This window comes from Dromiciops gliroides, chromosome 3 (assembly GCF_019393635.1).
Source record: "Dromiciops gliroides isolate mDroGli1 chromosome 3, mDroGli1.pri, whole genome shotgun sequence".
Lineage (NCBI taxonomy): Eukaryota > Metazoa > Chordata > Mammalia > Microbiotheria > Microbiotheriidae > Dromiciops > Dromiciops gliroides.
The window spans coordinates 485,705,272-485,720,402 of NC_057863.1; the positions used below are offsets into that span (position 1 = coordinate 485,705,272).

The window sequence follows — 15,131 nt, forward strand, 5'->3', positions numbered from 1 at the left end:
AATGACAAACCACTGTAGTATGTTTGTCAATAAAACCCCAAACTGGGCCACAAAGAATCAGACCCAACTGAAATGACCGAACAAAAAAAATGTATCCCAATTTCTTAAAAGCTCCAGAGGATTTTAATGGTATCATAATAAAATACTAGTGAGCTCTCAACAGTTGGTGAAGTTAAAATTATTAAAGATATTTTAACACTACTAAAATTACAAGTATTTTAAGTATTATAAACTTCAATATTCATGCTTAAGAAAGAATAATATCCATGTTAGCTAATAAAATAATTTCTTAAAGTAAACGTTCCTGTTTGATAGACAATACGCAGACAGATTATGTCATAAATATATCTGTAAAACTATGTGGTTTGTTATACTTATACATGAATGAAGTAAAATATTTCATAGTATAAAAGTCATGTTACATAATTTTCTCCATAATGTGCCTTAGAAATATTTTAGGTTTTGGAAATATAATAATTATCTGAAAAAAATTATAAGCATTTTAATTGATAATCTATCTAAAATGAAAATTCTCATAATTAAAAGAGTACCAGTGCTGACCAACTATGTCATGAGCTATGTTGGACTACATATCATTTAGAAAGCTTTTTTTTTTCTTTTTCAGGGCAGTGAAGATTAAGTGACTTGCCCAGGGTCACACAGCTAATAAGTGTCAAGTGTCTGAGGCTGGATTTTAACTCAGGTCCTCCTGAATCCAGGGCCAGGGCTTTATCCACTGTGCTACCTAGCTGTCCCCAAGCTTTTTTCAGAATTATTAATCCTGACAAGAAAAGTCCCCCAAAGAGTATGTTATAATCATGCACGATTGATGTACATTTCTAATATCTAATGAATTTTCTGTTTGTGGCGATGGATAGACACTGAAATAAGTGAGTATAGGAGGGAATGACATATACACTGGAAAGGTCTAGAAAGATGAAAGTCTCACAGAATTTATGTGGCCAACTTTTATTCACTATTTCACTGTTGCTGATTTTTTTTTTTTTTTTTTTTTTTGCGGGGCAATGGGGGTTAAGTGACTTGCCCAGGGTCACACGGCTAGTAAATGTCAAGTGTCTGAGGCCGGATTTGAACTCAGGTACTCCTGAATCCAGAGTCGGTGCTTTATCCACTGCACCACCTAGCCGCCCCCTGCTGAATTTTTTTAACCTCCCTTCATTGAATTGTAGACTTGTAGCTGGAAAAAAGGAACCTTAAATGCCATTCAGGATAAATACCTTGCTTTCATAATTGATCATAGAATCCTAGAGCCTTATAAAAATGTATACTAATTTACAACCTTATTTTATAGATGACAAAAACATAGAAGCCCAACAGAAGTGAAGTCACTTGTTCAACTTACATAGCTCATAAGTGACTAATGAGACTCATCTTGTCTGATTCTTCAACTTTGCTCTTTCCATTATACTAAAGTGTCTTCCCCAAAATATTACCGTTGTTTATCTTTTATCTAAATAAATTCCCAAGAAGGGAGGTTGCTAAGGCTTTTTGTCTTAGTTCTAAATTAAAGAATTAAGTGGAGACCTCTCCCCCACAGCCAATTTCTGATTCCCTACCAACTGAAACAATTGAGTTATCTTCAAGGGGGCTGGCAGTGCTGTGGAAAGAGTGAGATGTCTGGTGTAGGAGCTCTTCCTCAGGTTTAAATCCTGACTCTAACATTTCATAAAGTATCTAAACTTGGGCAAGTCACCTCACTTTTCTAAAATTCTATTTACTCATAATTGGGTAAAGACTGAAAAAAAATGAGCAGTGTTTGAAATTAATGGAGTTTCATTGGGCCATAAGAAATGAGGAATATGAGAGATTCACAGAAAGATGTAGAGACATAACGACTGATATGGAAAGAAGTTAGCAGAATCAGGAGAATAATTTACTTTATGGCTACAATAATACGAGGAGAATCAATTTTAAAAGTTGCCCTCCCCTCTTTATGATGAAAGTAGTGTCCAATCATGACTTCAAAAGCCTTAGAGTCTCATTATATAAGTTAGCATAGTGCTTGGGACATGGTAGGGCCTTAATAAATGTTAGCTGTGTGTAAAAAATAGTGAAAAGCAGGGGCAGCTAGGTGGTGCAGTGCATAAAGCACCGGCCCTGGATTTAGGAGGATCTGAGTTCTAATCCGACCTCAAACACTTGACATTTACTAGCTCTGTAACCCTGGGCAAGTCACTTCACCTTAATTGCTCTGAAAAAACAAAAACAACAACAAAAATAGCAAAAAGGCCAGTTTGACAAGGTCATTGAATGTGGGAAGGGAAGAAATATATAATGAGGCTGGAAAGGTACCTTCCGTTCTTTGGTAGAGGTGTGACGAATCAGATACACAGGGGATGTATCAGAATGTGGAGAAACAGGGCAGATTAATGATGGACTAGAGATACAGAAACAGACATATTCACAAACATGAGAATATGTAGATTTGTTTTGTTTTTTGATTATACATTTATTATAAAATAGTCCTATGAGAGAGCAAGGGCAAGGGAAAGGTTGGTGGAAAAAAGTTATATAAAATGAAATTAGTTCTACATAAATGGTGAGTAAACAAATTAAGGTGATTGTATTGGTATTTATTTGAAATTTATAAAAATTTAGAAAGGAAGATAGACTAGATGATATTTTAGGTCCTTTATAACTCTGTTTCTCTGAAATTATTACAAAGGCAATCCATCTTGGATTTCTGCATTCTGAAACATCCTCCATGCAGCTGCCACTGTGATTTTTTATTTTCTTTATTCTCTGTGATTTACTTTAAGATTTATTGAGGGGCAGCTAAATGGTGCAGTGGATAGAGCACCGGCCCTGGATTCAGGAGTACCTGAGTTCAAATCCAGCCTCAGACACTTAACACTTGCTAGCTGTGTGACCTTGGGCAAGTCACTTAACCCCAATTGCTCCGCAAAAAAAAAAAATGTATTGAGATTTATACTTTGTGTATATCTTTATGTATTTACATATTGTCACCCCCAATAGAATGTAAGCTTTATGAAGACAGGGGCTTTTTATGTATCCCTAGTGCTAAGCATAGTTCCTGCTTTTTGATTGACAGTCCAGATCATCCCTCTATTCAATAAACGCCAGGGGCTCTATCTTCTTTTTTTTTTTTTTTTTTTTTTTTTTTTTTTTGCAGGCAACGGGGGTAAAGTGACTTGCCTACGGTCACATAGCCAGTAAGTGTCAAGTGTCTGAGGCCGGATTTGAACTCAGGTACTCCTGAATCCAGGGCCGGTGCTTAACCACTGCGCCATCTAGCTGCCCCCGGGGCTCTATCTTCTGGGAAAAAATAATATGAAATCCTTTTATTGGGACTTAAAGTCTGCTCCAACTAACCTTTCTAGCCCCATTATACATTTCTCCCCTTTTTACACTCTATGACCTTGTCAAAATGGCCTTTTAGCTATTTTTTACACATAGTTAGCTAGCATTTATTAAGTCCTTACTACATCCAAAGCACTATGCTAAGTGCCTGACTTAGACAAAACAACAACAGTCCTTGCTCTTGAGTTCACAGTGTAATGGAGGAGATAATTGGTAAATAATTATCATACAGGATAAATTGGTAAGAATTAACAAGATGAAGGCAGCAGGATTAAGGAAAACTAGGAAGGGCTTCTTGCAGAAAAAGGAGACTTCAGTTGAGACTTAAAGGATGCCAGGGAGACCAGGAGGCAGAGATGAGGGAAGGCATTCCAGGCTGAGGGACAGTCAGTATAAATGCTCCAGGTCCATCCATCTCTCATCTCTGTTCCTTCACATAGGGAAAGGAATGCTCTTCTTCCTTACTACATAAGATCAAGATTGAGAGATAGAAGGAAGCTCAGTAGACTTTAATTCCATCCCCCATCAGAGAGAGAATAAGAGATTTGTCTTAGGTCATACAGTGGGTAGATATATAAAGTTGGATTTGAAACCAGGTCATCCTGTCTTAAAGTCTCCTGCTTCCTTTAAGAGAGTGTTCAAGGACCACATCCTACACAAGACTTTCTTTCAGCTGCTGGTTTCCTCTCTCCCTCCTTTTTATTTATTCTTTCTCTATTTAGATATGTATATGTTGTTGCATCTCCTTGAGAGTAAGGATTGATTCCTAGTCCCTAGTGCCTAATGAAACACCTGGCACCTAGTAGGTGTTTAAGAAATGCTTACTGGTCACTTGATTTAGCTCTTAATCTTGATTCCTTCGATCTTGCTCAGAGACTATTACTGCTTCTGAAAAAAATGTAAAATTATCTGGGGCCTTTGAACACATTTACACATAAATAAATTTCTGTGTAACATAATGTTTTCCATAACCAGGCAATTTTAGGTTTTAATGCTAAATATTGGTATATTGCTTTGCTTATTTATTGCTTTAAAATAAAACTGCTCAAACAAATTTAACTTCAGGGGTTTTATGAAGTTTATTCTTTTGATCTAATCTCACTAAAGTCATAGGCATGAAACTGCAACAAAATGTATTTTCCTCTTCCCTACTTCAAGGATCTATAATTTTGCTCATGTTGCTGCCCTGTCCTTTCTCCTGCTATCCGCATAGATCACGGCCTCTTTGAAACTCTGTAGATGGTATTTGAGAGTGGCCGTGGCCCAATAGTCCGTCACCATGCAGCCAACTTTGGGATTAGCATCTCTGAACTTTAGTTTTGATAGTACTTGGGGACACAGACAAACATGAAATAATGTCTAACCTCCAGTGTCTCCTCCTTGAAACCCTTCTAACTTTTTAGGACTTGCTGAACCTTCTTTTCAACTGACACAAAGACTCAAAAACCCAAGCTCTTTGCCACATCATCTTGAGACCTCAAAATGGAACTTTAGTAGGGGATTTAAACAATGATAACTACTAATAATTTTTAAATGAGGTCATAAGTACCCCATCTTAACATGCTACAAATATGAAATAGAAGCCATTTCAGGGAAAGCTATTAGAACTCAAACTAAAATTTATCTTGAAGTATTTTGTTTCCATTGAGGAAAATGCCATATACTTAGGAAGACAAATTCAAATCTGGCCTTGCATACTTGCTAGCTATGTGACCATGGAAAAGTCAATTAACTTCTGCCTGCCTCAGTTTCCTCATCTGTAAATGGGAATAACAATAGTATCTACATATTGTGAGGATAAAGACAGATAATATTTACAAATTTCCTTGAAAAACCTTAAAGCACCATATAAATGATAATTATGTTATTGTCATTATCACTTATTATTATTCCAACTTCCTCTCTAAATGTCAAACTGGCCAAAACAACTGGCCAATGCACAGAGGAAAATATAAATTCAGGACTTAGGACAGATTTTAAAATGTCTAGGTTTTATTTTTTCTTGGAGTTCAACTTGCCCCTATTTTTTTAGTGTCAATATTTTATACAGATCCATCTGCTACTTTTCTTTTTAAAAAATATTTCTATATCCACTGATTTTTTCTATTTGTCGTGTTCTCAAATACTCTGACTGTTATTGTCTCCTGCTTTTAACTCTATAATTTTGAATGTTTTCCTGATCCCCTTTCCATTTTCCAAATTACATTGTGATTATGACAATGGGAGAAATTATGATAGACCATGAGGTAAAGGCTGACAGTGTTGCTTTGGGCTCCAGACAAAGTAGCCTCAGTTAAACCTATTTATCCTAACTAAACTTGTAATCACCCAGTGGCCACACAGCAGGTGGGCAAGCCAGGCTGCAGTGGGGCCAAAAATCAGAAGCCCTAAAAAATGCCTATCTATTTTATTTTAATTTTTATTGTGTGGGGCAGCTAGGTGGTGCAGTGGATAAAGCACCGGCCATGGAGTCAGGAGTACCTGAGTTCAAATCCGGCCTCAGACACTTAACACTTACTAGCCGTGTGACCCTGGACAAGTAACTTAACCTCAACTGCCTCACTAAAAAATACATAAAAAAAATTAATTAATTAATTAATTTAAAAAATTTTATTGTGTATAGATAATAATAATAGTAAGTACTACCATTTATATAATCCCTTAACATTGGGAAAGAGCTTGACAATTATTATTTCATTTTGTGCTTACAACAACACTGAGGGTTGGTACTACTATTATCCCCATTTTACAGAAGAGAGAACTGAGGCAAAGAGAGGTTAAGTGACTTGCCCAGGGTCACAAGTATCTGAATCTGGAATAGAACTCAGGACTTCCTGACCTCAGGTCCAATGATCTACCTAAAGTATCACTTTACTGCCTCATGTTTTAAAGTTAGAATAATTATAAAATGTTTTTATTTATTGTGATTCCTCATGTGTTCATGAAGTGAATTGGTTTATGAGTGAATCACATCTAGAGGAGAAGAAAAAAAAGTAAAATTTTATCCAAGAGCCTTTATCTCTTGACTCCAGGTACAGTCACTAGCTGTCTCCCCATTCATGTAATGTTGTTCCCTCTTATCTCAGCCTCCTGACTTCCCATAAGTTCCAGCTAAAATTTACCTTATCTCATCTTTCCTGTTCCTCTTTAGTTTTATTGTCTTGCCTCTGTTCACTATTTTCAATTTATCCTTCGGATTGTATATAGTGGTTTGTATATTGTCTCTTTTGTTTTGTTTGTTTTTGTTTTTTTGCAGGGCAATGAGGGTTAAGTGACTTGCCCAGGGTCACCCAGCTAGTAAGTGTCAAGTATCTGAGGTCGGATTTGAACTCAGGTCCTCCTGAATCCAGGACCAGTGCTTTATCCACTGGGCCACTTAGCTGCCCCCTGTATGTTGTCTCTTTCCTTAGACTGTGAGTTCTTTGCAAGCAGAGGTTATATTTTGCCTTTCTTTTTATTCCCAGGGCTTGCCACAGTGCCTGGCACATAGAAGGTGTTTAGTAAATGTATATCTAATACTTGGCTTTTATGACTAACAGAAGAAAATGTGTCATAATAGAAAGAGCACACTATTTGAGTTCAAGACCTCACTTTTAACACTTTAATATGGTAGGGAAAACACTGGTTTTGTAATGAAAGAAGCCATCCATGTTCAAATCCTTGCTTTATTTACCATGTAAGTAACATTAGGCAAGTTACTTCACATTTCTGGGTCTCAGTTTACTGATCTATAAAAGGAATGACTAGATATTTAGGTCTCTTTTGGCTTTAGACCCTATGATCCTCAATAGTACAGTGATTAGTAAACTCAAGAACTAGGAGAAAGACAACCTATTGAGCAGCTAGCTATTGGGGAAAATGGAAAATAGTTGTTGTAGATATTAGGTTTAGATCTGCATCCTTCATGGCAACCAACTCCAAGTGATTCCAACCAAACTGTAAAAGATTATGTTTTAAAATAAGTATAGGGAACAAAAAGGAAGTACCTTGCAGAAGAATGGATATGGGAAATTCCTATACAAACAAGGAGGTATGGTAATTGTAAAGGTTAAAATAAAGAATTGTGATTAGGTAAAAAACTAATATGCCTAGAATAAAGAGAGAAACTGAGAGGGGGGAAATCTTTTCATCAAATACCTCTGAGAAAAGTCTGCAATTCAATCTATAGGAAGTTGACAAACACTCATAAAACCTAGAGCCATTCCCCTATAAATAAGTGGCCAGAGAATATTAACAACATCCAAAGGAAGAATTTTATATTGTCAAAGAACCATGTGAAAGAATTCCAAATTACAAGAGAAATATCAATTAAATCAGAGGTTTCACATTATACCTAGAAAACATGCAAAGTGACCAAGGATGGAAATAGTCAATTTTGGAGGGCCTACAATCAAATGGACTCACTAGTACACTGGTGATGGAGCTGTGAATTGATCCAAACATTTTGGAAAAAAAGTTTGTAATAAAAAAGTTACAAAATTGTTCATATCCTTTGTCCCAGAGATTCTACTACTGCTCACATAATGAACATGAGGTTCAAGACAGAAAGGCCCCATATATATAGCAAATTCTCCTAGCAACACTATTCATAGTAGTAAAACACTCATTTGGGAAGTGGCTGAAAAGAATTGTGATAATGAATGAGACAGAATATTAATGTAATGTAAAAAATTACAGATAGGGCACAGTTAGGTGGTGCAGTGGATAAAGCACTGGCCCTGGATTCAGGAGGACCTGAGTTCAAATCCGACCTCAGACATTTGATACTTACTAGCTGTGTGACCCTGGGCAAGTAACTTAACCCTCATTGCCCCGGAAAAATAAAATAAAATAAAATAAAATAACAGATAAGGAATTTAATATGGAAAAATTTATGAATTGGTATACAGTGAAGTAAGAAGAATCAGGAGAATAGTATGTACAATCACTGCACTAAATAAAAATAACATTAATGGGACATGAACTCTGATAAACTGTAAATGACTGTGGTCTCTAAGGAATGATGATAAAAAACACTTCCCTCTTCTTGAAAGGGAAGTATGAGACTAAGGGAGTATGCATATTTTGTCCCCATTTTTGATTTTGTTTTACTGTTTTAGTTTGCTACAAGGGAAGTTATAGGGTAGGTCATGGAATATGTACAAAAGGTATCAATAACACTAAACAGAATTATGTAAATTAATAAATAAAACACAAGCCTTTGTTTAATAGGCATCCTTGGGCAAATGACTTCAAATCTCTCATTTTATTTACATCAGAAAATTATTGTGAGGAAAGTCCTATGTAAAACTTAAAACAGCAAAGAAATCTAAGTTATCATTACAGATTATTATTATTCTCACCAAGAGAGTCCTACTTTGATACTGCATTGTGATATGAAGATGAAACTAGGCTCTCAAAAGCAATGCCAATAGAGCCACAAGGTTTGGTAAATCTTATTAAAGCTTGGAATGGGGTGAATGTGGGTTCAGTGACAGATGCCTATTGCCAGAGGACCATCCCAGGTAAATTAAGAGAGCTTCATCATCTGGATTACCATAGCAACTGACAAAAAGCTTCTGTAAATTAACAATTAGCAAAGAAGTTGAGATGTACATTGGTAGAAAGTAACACCCAGTGAAATCAATTATCCTTAAAATATCGAAGTATAAAATTATTATTAGTAATAATAATGATAATAATACGTGAACTAAATCATAGTTTAGGGCCTTAAATTATTAGGTTTCTCTGAAAAAATGAAGCAGTCTGGCAAACCATTATCTGTATGGGAGACATCAAATACAATACTTAACTTGGCCAGAAAAAAAATAAAACAGCAGGTTGCCATATTTTATTTAGGGTTTTATACTCTCCATTGTATACTGCCTTTGTTCCTGTTTTGCTTCTTCTTCTTACGATTAGTGCAAGGACAGGAAAAAATGAATCAAACGTCTAAGGTTATGAGGTCTTTCCCAAAATTGAGATTAACTGTTAAACCAGTGGTGGAGCCACCCTACTCAACATGTAACAGTTAATGAGAGAAGACAACGAACACCAAACCTCTTTCTGCTGATATTTCTTTTTTTTTCAAATACACTAATGGCAAGACATGCCTTGGGACACTCAGGGAAAAGAAAAATGAATCCACCATTTAGCAACTGCTTATACCTGAAATGGAGTAATCTCCTTCACTGGTGTTAGCAACATTTTGGGAGAATACTAGGAATAGGCCTTGGGTTATTTCCCCCCATTAATTGCTGCAGGTTGGCAGGATGGGTTTTACTGCTGACATAATATATTGCTAATCTCAATTTTAGAAAAAGATTTTATAGTCTCAAAATTATTTACATACTAAAAAAGGGAACATAAAACATATAATATATACATGTCTGATATCTATATTGCAACTCCTGAGATCAAGATAAATAGTTAGAACTTGAATGATATTAATGAAAGACAAGAGTCAAGCTAATTTGTGTTTTTCTTATAAAAATCCATTTGTCTTGTTACCAAATCATAGAAAATAGGTTAGAAACAAATTACCTTAGTTATGATATTAAAACTCCTTCTATATTTAAGCTACTATTTTATTCAAATATTATACAAGTTTTAATGTATATGCTATAGCATAGGGTTATTTAGGCTTTTTTGAAGTTATATACATATTTAAAAAGCTGTGTGAATTCTCTTTGGACTTTTGGGACTTTATTAGCTAAATCAGTTTTAAAATCTTGGATTGTGGAAAACCACTGATTAGAAATTAGAATTAAGAAAGTGAGCAGGTAACAACATCTAAAGGCAAATGAATTCTGAAAAATTAAGAGCAATTAAAAACATGCTTTCTAAAAAAAACTGGAAAAATATAGCAAAGAGGCAAGGCTGAAATATCCTTGAAACATAACTGTTTCAATCAACTAGAAAAGCCATCAGCACAGAAACTACTACCTTAAAAGATAATGACTTACAGGAGATATAAAAAAGTCTATAGTTAATTCATAGTGAGATCAAAACTCCAAAAAATGAAATGTTATATGTATAGTTCCAGGGGAACTGGAAAGTACTTACCAAAGTGGGAAAGAATAAACCTAGTACATAGATGTTAGCATACATACAACACTGGAGAAGTGCTGGTCAAGGAAAAAAAAAGTTTCACAAGAAGTGGAAAAAGAAATGGGAAATTAACGAAGGCACTTACTGGAGAAAACCACATGACTTTAAGAATCCAAATCGTCAGAGCAAAATTCACAACTAGGATGATGAGCAGAAGAAGGACAAACAGGTAGAGGCAGCGCTTCCTCCAGCCATAAATGCCAATTTTGTAGACATACTGGTTCTCTGGCCTCTCTAGGCTCGTGCCTTGTGTTGTGGTAGTGTACTGTTCACGTACCATCTGCTACAAAAGAAGAAAAAGCTCTTATTAGTTATTCCCACAAAGATAATAAAGAGAATGCTATAAGATGCCAACAAATGTTAAAATCATTGCATTTTATTAAAATAAATAAAGCATCAAATGGTGTTTGTATTTGTAGTGTAATTTTATTTTCTAAAATAGAGAATTTACCATGATGCCATTATGAGAAAGAGGTTTTACTATAAGTTAATACTAAATAGTATTACAGTTATCACATATTTCTAAAAAAATAAATGATTAAACACGTTACATGTTTCTATGCATCCTTGACAAAGGTTACAAAGCCAATAAATAATGGAGCCAAGATTTAATTTTAAATTTAATTCTTGTTATATTCTTGCTAAGACACAAAACAATTTCTTTTATCATGGAAGATGCTAAAATAGCAAATCTAATACTGGCCTACAATAATTATTCTATCTTTTTTTTTTCCAAATGAAATAGGAGGAAACAATCAACTGGTAACAGAAAGCAAATATGCAATTAACTGGCCTTTTTTACTTTTTATCTGAATCCCATTTTAAATCTTCACATAAAATGTGAAGTCAACTCTAAAAGCCACATTTATATTTTAAAGCTAGTTTCTTCCTGGAATAATAAAATGGATTTCAGATCTCAGTAGTGTCCATATTCCTTCCAATAAGGGAGAACTCAGTCTCTATGACTGCCCATTCTGAGGGACTCTTGTCCATGTCTTCCCATAACTTCACCAAAGAAGTTCCACATGACATGCTGGGCACCACTGTTACTTTCTCCTGACATCATAAGATCACCAGTGTCAGACAAAGACTAGTCACCAATTATCCTCCACTTTATGCATATGACCAGATCATTTTTTTTGTTTATATATTCCCTTGATGGGGCAGCTAGGTGGCAGAGTGGATAGAGCACCAGCCCTAGAGTCAGGAGGACCTGAGTTCAAATCTGACCTCAGACACTTGACACTTACTAGCTGTGTGACCCTGGGCAAGTTACTTAACCCCAATTGCCTTACCAAAGGGAAAAAAAAAAGATAAATATATTCCCTTGATGACATTCTTTTCTTCCATTCTTCATAGTTCCTTATTTGCTGTTATAGGCTTATAGTTGTTGCAGGCTGCTCACACCCACCCATTGCCCTCTGAGTGATAACCTATTTTTAATTATTCTGCAACTATAGTATTTTGTGACATATAGCAAAATTGGTTGAACATTAATAAAACCTGTGTGAATTATTATTTGCCTCATGGCCAGGGGAGGTAAAAATCTGTAGACAGAGATACCTGGAAGAGAAGCGTTTATAATTGATGTAATAATAAAAGTGGCTAGGTGGCACAGTGGATAGAGTGCGGGGCCTAGAATCGGGAAGACATGAGTTCAAATTCGGTACACATTTTTGATGTAAAGAAGGGATTCTAGTCTGAATGCGGACCAGAGCATACTTTTTTCACTTTTGTTGTTTTTTTTTGTTATTGTTTTTCTTTATTTTTTCTTGTGTTTTTTTCCCTTCCTTTTGTTCTGATTAATGTGGAAACGTTTAACATGATTGTAATGTATAACTTATATCAAGTTACTTACTGGCTTCAGGAGTGGGGAGGGAAGGAGGGTGGGAGAAAAATTTGAAATTCACAAAATATCTTTACATGTAATTGAGAAAAATTAAAACAAATAATTTTTAAAAATAGATAAGAGGAAAAAAAGAAGGGATTCTAAGAGGCTAGGATGGGATGGGGGTACAGACAGCCAGTAGAAATAGAGTGTTATGATTGAGGAACAAGGAGAAAGTTAGTTTGGCTGTATGACAGGGTATGGGGAGGGAATGATATATATAATAAGTTTGGAAAGGTAGACTGAGGTCAGATTGTGAAGGGCTTTAAGGGCTAAACATGAGGGCCTAAATTTTATCCTACAGAGAGTAGAGATATGAGTGAGATTGCCAGACTTGCATTTTTTGGAAAATACCTTTGAGAAATGTTAAGAGGATAGATTGGGCAGCTTGATCATTATTAGTAAATAGAGTTCTGGGCCTGGATTCAGGCAGATTCATCTTCCTGAGTACAAATCTGACCTCAGACACTAACTCTGTGACCCTGGACAAATCATTTAAGCCTGTTTGCCTTAGTTTCCTCATCTTTAAAGTGAGCAAAAGAAGGAAATGGCAACAATTCCAGTATCTTTACCAAGAAAACCCCAAATGGGATCACAAAGACTTGGACACAAGTGAAAATTACTGAACAAGAAGAAGATAGATTAGCGGGAAGGAGCTGGGACAGAGTGATCAATTGGGAGGTTTTTGTAGAAGTCCAGAGAAGAGGTGATGCAGTCATTAGTGAAAATGTTGGCCATATAAGTGTACAAGAGACATTGTGGAGATAAAAATGATAAGATTTGATGACTATATATGTGGGATGAGTTAGAATGAGGAGTCAAGGATGATGCCAAGTTTGTGAACTAGGGTGACTGGAAGAATTGGTACCTTCTACATGAAGCCTGTCTGGATACCCTCAGTTGTTAGTACTCTCTCCCCTCAAAAAATTTACCTTATATTTATTTTGTATCTCCTTATTTATATGTATGTTGTCTATCCAGGTATGACCTAAACTCCTTGAGAACAGAAACTATTTCGGTTTTTTCCTTGTCCCCTAGGACAAGGGGTTCTTGACATGAATTTGCTTTAAAAAATGGTAGTTTTTTTGTAGTGTTATGAACTTTGTATTATGCATTTAAAATATTGTTTTGAGGAGAGGGTCCATGGGATTAACCAGACTGCCAAATAGATCCTTGACACAAAAATTGGTTAAGAAGCTGTGGCCTAGATGCTCACAGGTTGATTATCAGAAACAGCATAATATGAGATGACCAAACATGAGAAGAAATTGTATTTCCTATAGCTCTGGAATACACACAAAAAAATCAATTGTTTTACCAGTCTATTTATTTGACTCTCCAAGGAGAACATGTTAAGTCATCTTTCCCACAACTTCTGCCTTTTTATAGGTTTCATGTATAACATGAATGTTAAGATAAATATGATTCAATTCCTCCAATAGCACTCTTCTCTTATTTAGTTACTTGACAAGGACCTCAACCGTACAGTGCCAACAGCTAAGTTAAAGTACATTAACAATCTTAAAATCTAGTGATTCTTGGCACAATCTACCGTTTTTCCCCTTGTCACTGATACTGAAGAAGTGGAAAAGGGCTATTTTGTATTTTACTTTGTTTCATGACCAATTCATTATCAGTTAGCCAGACTACAGTTGGAGTTTTTCTTTACTTAGCTGGGTTAGTGGCCCTTGGAAAGCAGACTTTGGCTGTTACCAAGACTAATGAAATATTTCTACCATAGTTAATGCTGTCATAATTTTAATTCTATTTCCAAAGCCTGAAAGAATCCTCCACATCATGAGAAGACAATAGAGAAGAAACTTTGCAGAGAAATCTCCAGAGCACAATTGGTTAAAGTATCAAATCTCCCTCTACTTCCTCCCTTTCCAATAGAGAGATGGCAGCCTAGACCATTCATTAAAGCTCAAATTAATTCTGTATAAGAACAAATTAAGTTGTTTAACAATAACAACAGTTGGCAACATCTGTTTCAACTCCACTGATTCAAAGGAGTAAAATGCATTGAACAAATGTTTGGAAATAATCCATGTGCTATTTATTAGTTAGGTGATTCCATTCCAGAAGCAGAATGAATTGGAAATGACATGAGATCCACTTTTCCTACAATTTAATATCCACAATTAAGACTTCCTCAAGACAAACTTAATTGAATACAATTCAATTCACAGAGGATTCACAGTGGTTTTGATTTTGCTCCTGGGAATAAGATCAATGTGCCCAGCACACTCAATTTTACAAACCACAATTAAATTATATTATTACTGAACTGCTGAATTTAGTCAAACTCATTTTAAAAATCTTTGTAAGATTCTTGCAATTACCCTCTATTTACATTAAGCAGTTATGAATCCTGAAGGATTAGAAATAATACATACAAATGTACATCCTGAATATGTATCGAATTTTCTCCCACATTGATGTTTATGGAAATAACCAAAATTTCAACTACTTACCAGACTTTATTTTATATCTTTTCCTAACAATTACTGCTGCCTGTGCACAAATGAATATGTGAAATGATAGGATTTTAGGGATATAATTCAATGAGTTTCTCAGTCAGAATAGGTGATTTAACAATGTCAATCAGATGAAGAGCTATTGTATTGGTGTCAATAACCATTTTCTCCCTCCTCAAAGAAGCACTGAAAATAGGCCTGCACCACAACAGGGACATTGTGATTCAACATTGTCAATATCTGATTATAAAAGCAGTGAATCATTAACAAGGTATAGTGTGAAATCTCCTCCTCTGAAGACAATCGTGGATAGGATATATAATTATATATTTGGG

The 15,131-nt window shown here is 35.4% G+C and overlaps 1 protein-coding gene across 4 annotated transcripts in view; it reads right to left on the reverse strand.

Annotated features, from left to right (window-relative positions):
* Nucleotides 1-15,131, reverse strand: part of SGCG (sarcoglycan gamma) — a 331,776-nt gene that overhangs the window by 208,918 nt on the left and 107,727 nt on the right. For 2 of the 4 annotated variants that reach the window (XM_043991638.1, XM_043991640.1), the window contains exon 2: nucleotides 10,517-10,711. In XM_043991638.1, the coding sequence (XP_043847573.1) occupies nucleotides 10,517-10,711 (195 nt within the window). Of the gene's footprint in view, nucleotides 1-10,516; nucleotides 10,715-15,131 lie in introns of all 4 variants that reach the window. The other 2 variants (XM_043991637.1, XM_043991639.1) reach the window with 1 other exon arrangement.